Source organism: Siphateles boraxobius, unplaced genomic scaffold (genome assembly GCF_051911475.1).
Source record: "Siphateles boraxobius isolate OS27281-9 unplaced genomic scaffold, OSU_SipBor_1 130, whole genome shotgun sequence".
NCBI lineage: Eukaryota > Metazoa > Chordata > Actinopteri > Cypriniformes > Leuciscidae > Siphateles > Siphateles boraxobius.
This window is the reverse complement of record NW_027508734.1, coordinates 45,001,398-45,010,852: the sequence shown is the minus strand read 5'-3', so window position 1 is coordinate 45,010,852 and position 9,455 is coordinate 45,001,398. Positions and strand designations below refer to the sequence as shown.

At 38.2% G+C, this 9,455-nt stretch overlaps 1 protein-coding gene across 6 annotated transcripts in view; it reads right to left on the bottom strand.

The window, feature by feature from the left end:
- Positions 1-862: 862 nt before the first annotated feature.
- Positions 863-9,455, bottom strand: part of zdhhc21 (zDHHC palmitoyltransferase 21) — a 34,022-nt gene continuing 25,429 nt past the window's right edge. For 3 of the 6 annotated variants that reach the window (XR_013203704.1, XR_013203705.1, XR_013203706.1), the window contains 3 exons: positions 6,531-6,574; positions 3,947-5,489; positions 863-3,267 (listed from right to left, as the gene is read on the bottom strand). Coding sequence is in view for 3 of the 6 variants with exons in the window: in XM_077229626.1 (XP_077085741.1) it covers positions 5,360-5,489; positions 6,531-6,574 (174 nt within the window). In the remaining 3 variants the exon portion in view is untranslated. Of the gene's footprint in view, positions 5,490-6,530; positions 6,575-9,455 lie in introns of all 6 variants that reach the window. The other 3 variants (XM_077229626.1, XM_077229625.1, XM_077229628.1) reach the window with 1 other exon arrangement.

The window sequence follows — 9,455 nt, the reverse complement described above, 5'->3', positions numbered from 1 at the left end:
CTTCATTTAAACCAGGATATACTGTGGCCTGTAATTCATATATATAATGTTTCTCTCTGTAGAAGTAATTTTAATCGGTCACCACCCCGAATACTCTTTTTGATTGTTTCTAAACCCTCAACCATTAGACCTTCTGGGTTGTTATTGTGCACGTTTTGGAAGTGTTTTGCCATAGGATAACTTACCTTACCTTACCATGGCTTACCTTAATTTCATACTTAGCTCGAATGCCAACGGAGAGTTGCTAGACCACACTTTGCTGCAAAATATTTTTTTGCTGTCACTAGGGTGCGTCTAGATTTCTAGGCTAGTTTAAGCCTGGTCCAAGACCAAAACTATGTAAATCTTTTATTTTAAATATATGAATTATTACATGTTTAAAACTATGAGGATATCATAAACAAACCATTTCAATAAATATTGGTTGAAAATTAATAACACACTTAAAAAAAAATTGGCAGACAGTTGAGACAATTTACAATAATATAGATTTTTGCCCCTAATACATATATACATATAGTACTGAAATTAGAGTTAGTAATTTGTTTTGTCAAAATTAGAATTACTGTAACAAATATATTATTTGTGTACATACAGTGAAATGCGTGTGTGTTAGCTATTAAGACGAAGGAATATGAAATTTCATTCCAAAAAAAAGTTTCACCAAATGTTATTAAACAAAACATAATATGAGATGTTGTGGAGGAAATGACAGTCGTTCATGATATATTGTACAGACGTCTGAATAATTTAAAACTGTTAGACCATTGTTAGTGGATAAATTAAATAAACTAGTAAGAGTGTGAAAAGTGGTTTACTTTTATATGATAAAAAGCACAAACCAAAATAACTGCACATCAAGTAAAAGAACACCATTTATTAAAAAAAATGCTTTCATAAATAATTTGATATGCTTCAAACTCTCATGACCCATACAAAATAAACATTATGACTGACTCCACAAAAAATAAGCAGATAAATAAACTCCATAACTGACATAATTCAATCATAAACCTGAATATGGTCGTCATCCTCAAAAGGACAGCGATTACTGCTTGCTTATATTATAATATTTATGAATCGTGTATTAAAATAAAATAATGTTCAGTGAAATATCTGCACACACTAATAGTGAATAAATTCTAGCAGGTCTTATTGCTTCACAAAGGACACATACACGCACTCACGCTCACACACACAAACACAGCCTATAAACATGAAGCTACAGTGAGTACTGCACTTTTATAAGCTCTCTTAATAATTGATATGATGTTAATATATTACAGTTGTTCTGTAATGTTAAATATAAAATAAATGTCATATGAATCAAGTAATGGAATCAATCTAGTAGCCCCTGCACAATATCTTCCCCCATTGTGACAGTTAGGTAGTGATGAAAATATTTACACAATTCACAACATTGGTTTAACAGCAAAAAAATAAAAATAATTCTAATCTTAAAAAAAATGTAAGAAACAGCAACAGTGCTCAGAAATTCTAAAATAGAAGAAACTCAGCAGTTTTTAATAACCAATAATATGACCCCCCTACCGTAAAATCACAAGACACAAAATGTACTCAAAAAATAAACACCAGGAAAAGATAAATAAAAAAATTAAAAGGCATGATATTCACAATACATATTCAAGTAGGTACCTCTTGTATTAAAGTGTACATTGCAGGTTAAATTTTTCACGAAGATAATGCAATGTGCTTAAATTAAACAAAGATAAGAACCGCCCACCATTGTTTTGTATGTTTTTTTATACCAAAATGCTGAAAATAATATGAAAAGTTGGTACTTTTTACACTCCCTCTCCCTTCCACTAGGCTGGGCGTGACGTCATAAAAGGGACTCCAAGCCTAGAGTTAGTGTTAGTCTAACGGCAAGTAGGCTAGCAGTTATATTGGAGGAGACCTAACTCAGCAAGCAAAAATGGTGTTGATGAATGAAATAACCTAAATGTAAACATACTCGTGTGTGCTGGCTATGAGATTACAGTGATTCTGCCTGAAATTAGTGTAAACTATTCGCAAAACAAATGGGTTCAGGCAGCAAGCGACAAAGCCAGGATGCTGCGTGAGGCCAACAGATTAATGGATTTTTTTATGATAATTTTTACTTTTCACACCATTTTAAAAATAAAAACAGACAGTACAGTATACAGTACTCATAACTTCGAATTTTATTATAATTGTATTTTAAATAATATACAATAATGTCATTTTTACTTGTTATATAAAATGTGAAAATTGCTAGTACATTTAAAATATCAAAATATGCTCCCCATACAAATTTTAAATGAAATAACGAGGTCATAATATTGTGAGATTTACACCATTATGGAAACAATAGAGAATGAATCGACATTCTCTGTGATCGATTCGCGCTTGGGTAGCATTTTTCGACAAGGCAGCACAAATCGTCTGAACACCGGTTGCGGTGCGGGTCGAGCTGCTCCACTAAACTCTAAAACGCGTTCACCTCACGGCAGCACATACTCTCCACTGCTGATTCCATTGGGTGGCAAAGCCCACACAAACACCTGTCAAACACAGCGATAGGGACATCGATCTCTTTTTTTCTTTCTGACAATGAGCATCGCTAATTGCGATTTAGCACACGCAATATCGTGTTCTGTCTGCAGATGCCAGCAAAAGCGCCATTGTGCCTGTGCAGTGTGTGCATCTCTACAGCTCTGATTAGGACTACGAACACCATGTAAGTAAATAATGTCTTCAGTCGTTGTCCCTCCTTGCTATTCTACATGATGACAAGATTTTGTAAAGACTTTGGCTTGTTCCCTAATGTTACCCGGGTTGGCACCAGGTTAACCTAGGCTAGCTCTAGCTACTCACCATGACACCTGGCCAACCCTCCACTCATTTTCCTCTCACCAAGCATTGTTAACTCTTTGAGGGCCATGATTTTTGGCAATTTCCTCCTCTCTCTCACGCCTGACTGGTTCAAAATTGTCCATAGTCAAGCCACAAACAGAAGGAATCTATGGGTTGCTACTCCCTTTTATGACGTCATCACCCAGTTACGGTAAAAAACATGCTACCTTTGAAGAAACCCCAATAAATGATATTTTAACACATTTAAAGACATAAATATTTAAATTTACATATTGAGCACTTTAATCTACACATTAATTGGTTGTGGTGGTTACCTTCAACTAAATGTTTTCAGCTTCTAATTGTAACTACTTCAGGTTATAATAGTGGTACATTTGAGCTCGTTTAAATTAAATGCATATTCTCAATCTAAAGCCTGGTTCACATGGTAGGATAATTAGGCAGATTTTAGCCCCGATTTACCCCTTCCGACAATCTTAAATATGCTTCAATGATCGTAAAATAATCTGATGGGAAATTCCTGGCGTGTGTGGTGTGTTAAGAGTGCTCTCGTCTTCTTGGATGGACATCGGGACCGCTCCGATCTCAAATCGGGGATATCCAACATGTTGGATTTTTTTTTGGCCCGATTTCTCCTCGTGTGTGGTTTCCCCCGGGGAAAAACGAGCACGCAGCCTGTGGACTGTGGTGGTGTGTAGCCAATCAGAAAGCGAGGTGACGAGGCACAGAGGAAGCACCGGGAAACAAAATCAAAACACCGTCCATGCTCGCGTTGTCTCCACTTCTTTGACCATCGCCTTTTCTTTTGATTACGTTTTTTTTTTCCAGTTAAAAACAAACTACAATCATCCGCCATGATTGAAGTCACGTTTGATCTCGAGGGATTTTGCAAGATTTTCCGTCTGACCTGGGAATGCTCGGGAGTCAAATCGGTTCGTGTGTGATGTGTTGATTTTGCCGTGTGGCTGCGCACCACACACTGTATGACCAAAACTGTTAGACCCGTGATTTTTTATCGCCGTGCGTGGGGTCTCTCAGGTTTGGAAAATCGGCCGACAATTTTAAAATCGTCCCGTGTGAACCAGACTTAACTTTTCGAATGGGATCTCAACTAGAACTAGATTTAAGATAGAAAGGGCTACCAGATCACCATCAGAAAAATGTGTCTATTGCAAAATCATACAGACCATAATTATCAAGCTTTAACAGACAATATTCACTCAGGCCTACTGTTCAAAACCAACAATTGCACAAATAACCATTTGGTGAAAAATATTGTTTAATTTAGAATGACTTGTCAGTATAAATGTGTTTACCCCAGATGTACTTGTGGATCATTATGGTGTTTTTATGAAACTGTGAACCAAAAAAAAGACACAGTAGTGTATTTGTTCACCTAACGGTTAGGAAGTTATTTTAGAACTGCATGTTTAGAGGCACTTCAGACAATTGGCGATTTGCTACTTGATTTCAGCGTTTGGATTTGGAACATGTACAAATGTTACAAGGTAATTTAATGACAAGCTATGCATTTATAGTGTTGTGCAATAACCTTCAGTAAAATCCGGGCAAAAATAATTAAAAGTATAAATCATGTTTAATCCTTTTTTAGTGAATTTAATTTAGAACATTTTAACTTTTTTTTTCGACGCGTCATTTAAAATATAATTTTCAAATATGGATTTAAATCATTGGATATTATTATTATTTTTAGTTTAATAGCTCCTCCTCAAAAAAAAAAAAAAAAAACGGTTTCCACTGTGTGACTTGTTATAAAAATAAATGTGTAATCAGACACAAATGAGTTAAAAACATATGTATTTTAAAAGGCACAACAACATTAACAAAGAAAAAAAAAACCTTGATCAAATACAGTTATAGTAGTCAAAAACGCTCAGCAGAGGCATTAGCAGTGCTTGGTGCAGAGGAATGCGTAATTATGTGCGTTATAGTAAAAGGTATCATAAACCGTGTTTGTGTACTTGTGTGTATGTGAGCATTGTTAAGCGAAACTTCAGCAGTGTCTTTCACCCATGCAAGAGGTCATGACTCACCTCGAGAGCCATCAACCCTCAGTGCCATAAAACCAGACAATCTCAGCCCACTCGCATGACAAGTGCTCACGTGATCCAGACCTGGGGGAGAGGACTGGGCCGAGGGCTCAACAAATAAGGGTTACCCTGGAGACAACAGAGCCTCACAATCAACAATTCCCTTGTAATACCCAGTACCCTGAAACCCTGACCCAGCATGTGCAGTCAAAACAGAAAAAGACTACATATTTGACACTGTTATTTTCAACTTCACCTTCATTCTATATGAACATTCTATGTATCAGATTATTTTCATATGTAATGTAGAACCTGAAGAAGTTTGATCCAGTTGTATCTATTGTGGAGAGTGTTTTGCTGAAGACAAGGGGGCGGGGAGAGGGGGGGCTGGGGTCGGAGGCTAACCTTTCCCACTGAAGAGATGTGTGTGTGTGTCTCTGTCTGTCTGTCTACACATGAGAGCGTGAGGTCAGGTTGAGCCTTAGAGGCTGTCTGCTCCTGAACGGCAGGAACCACAGGATCTTCCAGCGAGTGCCAAACACCTCAGCCATTGCTTGCTGCCACGACCGCCGCGGTCCACTGGGAGAGCGGAATAAATTAAAGTATGCATCATAAGTTCATGTGAAATAATATCACCCTTGAAATATGAACTATAGAGAGAAGCTAAGAGCTTTAGGAGAGACTGGGGCTAGTTGTCACACATTTTACTCAAGTGAATATTAGTCATTGTAGGTTTACGTTTTGAAAATTAATTTCTATATAGACACATAACCTAAACATCTTAGATAGAAAAAGCTATTAAAGTTATGGTAGTGGAAGAAAGATATGATTTATAGAACACAAATTGATCCATTGTGGCTAATAGTGGGGCGTGTTGTCACGTTACATTATGGAACCTGCTATTAATTGCACATTAGAGGTTTTCAGTTCCATTTAAACAGTAAAACAATTATGAAATACAAAACTAATTCTGAATTTTCTTTTTGAAACAAGTGTACTGTTCAAAAGTTCAAGGTCAGTAATGTTTTTGAACAAATTCTCTTAAGATCACCAAGTCAACATTTAGTTGATGGGTGGATTACAATTTAAAATAACAGTTTTCTATTTTAGCAGCCATTACTTCATTTTTCAGTGTTATGGTCAGAAATCATTTTAGTATGCTGATGCTCAAAGAAAACTTGTACTTTTTAAGCTAATTACTGCTTATTAATAGTAAAGTAGTAGTTAAGTTTAGGTATTGGGAAGGATTAAGGGATGTAGTATATGGTCATGCAGAATAAGACATTAATATGTGCTTTATAAATACTAATAAACAGCCAATATCCTAGCTACTTTTTATGCATGCTAATAAGCAACTAGATAATAGTGAGAATTGGACCCTAAACTAAAGTGTAACGGAAATCTTTTGTAACAATATAAAATATTTATTTATATTGACACTTTTGATTAATGTAATGCTTCTTTGCTGAATAAAAGTATTTAAGGTTTTGGGTTTGAGGCCAGTAAGATTTTTTACAGTTGAGCTGTAACAAGTAGCCCTGATCTCCATGTAATGAGGGTGTAGATGGCATTACATTATTGTTAAATGACTCAAATGATGCTGCAAGTTTTGATACTTACATGTCTTCCAATAAGTGTGACATCTTCTCAATTGTCGTTGTGTCCTGTCGTGGAAAAAATGAAGGATATTGCTTAGTATCAGCAATGAACTATGAGCAACTTATTTCTTATGAGTGAAAGAGACAATACAATGACAATTCATGAAATGATTTATGACAGTGAGCCAGTGGATGCGAGGGGGTGAATTGGATCGGTTTTTGATCTTTCTCACGCTGGGAGTGAAAACCACTACAGAATACACGGAGACAAAAGAGAGACAGTGAAGCTGACAGCAGCAACACTCCCTTGGTGCCCTCCTCACCTTGCCAAGTTGGCACAGGGGCAAAAGGGCATCTGCCTGCGGACAATGGGACCGCATGCATAGGGATGCTAAAATCCCCCCTGCTTGCCAGGTGAAGAGTAGCAGCAAAGAGACAAAAAAAAAACAGACTGAATATGTAAATAAGGTGGGATTAACAGAGGCGAGACTGAAGAGCCTGTTTGTGTGAAGCATGGTGGACGTGTGATTCTGCGCTTTGTGTTCGATCCACAAGACAAATAAATAAAAAAGGGCTCCGTTCCTGAAATCATTAGAGGTTATGTAAAAATCCTGTCTTGAATTGTTGAAGTCAATGACTCTTCATAAGTCAGATTCACATTGTGAACCGCTAGAGGACACACTCTTGGCCCGGAGCAGCCAGCGTCATGCCAATCCGACATGGCTGCACTTCAGGCCGAACTGAGCTGTCCTCAGAAAGCATGCGTGAGGAAAAGATCTTTGCAGGGATCAATGGTTAAGTCTGCTTCCACAGTTGCTATGACTGGCACGGGGCTATGCACTAACCACCCTGTCAGCCGCTAAATCTTCCAAGACATCACAACATGGGATAGCGGGGTGAAAGAGTAGCTTGTGCGTTAAAGCATCAGGACTTTCCTGGCCTTTGGTTAACGAGAAGGCTTAAGGGCAGTACAGGACACAAGATAAGACAGCTTAACATGGGCTTTTAGCAACACAGGTTAGATTAGCGCTGTCAAAGGAAGTCTCCTGGAAGAATGGGTTAACGTCAAAGGTCATCTAAAAGAACGGCTGGACGCAGCTTGTGTAATAATTAAGGATAACAGGATTACATTTTCAGGCTTGTGCAATTGAGCCTGTGGAGGAAGACACGGTTGTACAAAGGGTTTTGAGAAAGGTAAGAGTTGGGTAAACTGTTCCACAATAAGTGTAAATTGCTATCTTGAACTCAGTTAATGGTTGGAAATTTGTAATGAGACACTACTCAAACGACAGAGGATAGGATGTGAAGTGGGACGTGTTCTTTGAATAATTTCCATAGCATATGGTGGACGCATGGGGGTCAAGTGATCATGACTGGGAACCAGAGAATAAGATTAAGGGGAGGTGTATGCTTTTTAAAGGGCTGCACTTTTTTGCCGAATTTAACTAGGTCACTGCTAATCCTCTTTTGCATCACATTAAGTCATCAATTAAAGGATAAGAGTCAAACGTGATTAACCCGCTTGCCCCAATCACAGCCATGTTTCAGGCCTAATCAACAGAGAAAGGATGGAGGACATAAAGGAAGTAGAAGAAGAGATTTAAGGATTTAATATAGTCTAGGGTATACACAGAGATATAGCGTCTGACCACCTTTTAAGGGATTTTGCGTATACTCACCAGAATATGAGGGACCATATTTATATATATATATAGGTATGGGTGTGTGTGTATGTCAAACTCTTAAGTGATTTTTTCGGACAAATCATTGTTTGCGAACATATCCGTTTGCGAAAGCCGAATCCCGGCAGAGGTCTCTCCTGCTTCACAACGACCGGGACGCATTAGCGGCAATTCTCTTTCCTAACATTGCATTTGCCCAAACTGATTTGCTGAAATCAATATAGACAACTCAATTAGGGTTCATGAGCCCAACACCCAGCCAGAAAACATGCAATACAGGTCCTTCTCAAAAAATTAGCATATTGTGATAAAGTTCATTTTCCATAATGTAATGATAAAAATTAAACTTTCATATATTTTAGATTCATTGCACACCAACTGAAATATTTCAGGTCTTTTATTGTTTTAATACTGATGATTTTGGCATACAGCTCTTGAAAACCCAAAATTCCTATTTCAGAAAATTAGCATATTTCATCCGACCAATAAAATAAGTGTTTTTAATACAAAAAAAGTCCAAATAATTCTTATTCTTATTCTTATAATTCCTTCAAATAATTGTTCAGTTATGCACTCAATACTTGGTCGGGAATCCTTTTGCAGAAATGACTGCTTCAATGCGGCGTGGCATGGAGGCAATCAGCCTGTGGCACTGCTGAGGTGTTATGGAGGCCCAGGATGCTTCGATAGCGGCCTTAAGCTCATCCAGAGTGTTGGGTCTTGCGTCTCTCAACTTTCTCTTCACAATATCCCACAGATTCTCGATGGGGTTCAGGTCAGAAGAGTTGGCAGGCCAATTGAGCACAGTAATACCATGGTCAGTAAACCATTTACCAGGGGTTTTGGCACTGTGAGCAGGTGCCAGGTCGTGCTGAAAAATGAAATCTTCATTTTCATAAAGTTTTTCATCAGATGGAAGCATGAAGTGCTCCAAAATCTCCTGATAGCTAGCTGCATTGACCCTGCCCTTGATAAAACACAGTGGACCAACACCAGCAGCTGACACGGCACCCCAGACCATCACTGACTGTGGGTACTTGACACTGGACTTCAGGCATTTTGGCATTTCCTTCTCCCCAGTCTTCCTCCAGACTCTGCCACCTCGATTTCCGAATGACATGCAAAATTTGCTTTCATCCGAAAAAAGTACTTTGGCCCACTGAGCAACAGTCCAGTGCTGCTTCTCTGTAGCCCAGGTCAGGCGCTTCTGCCGCTGTTTCTGGTTCAAAAGTGGCTTGACCTGGGGAATGCGGCACCTGTAGCCC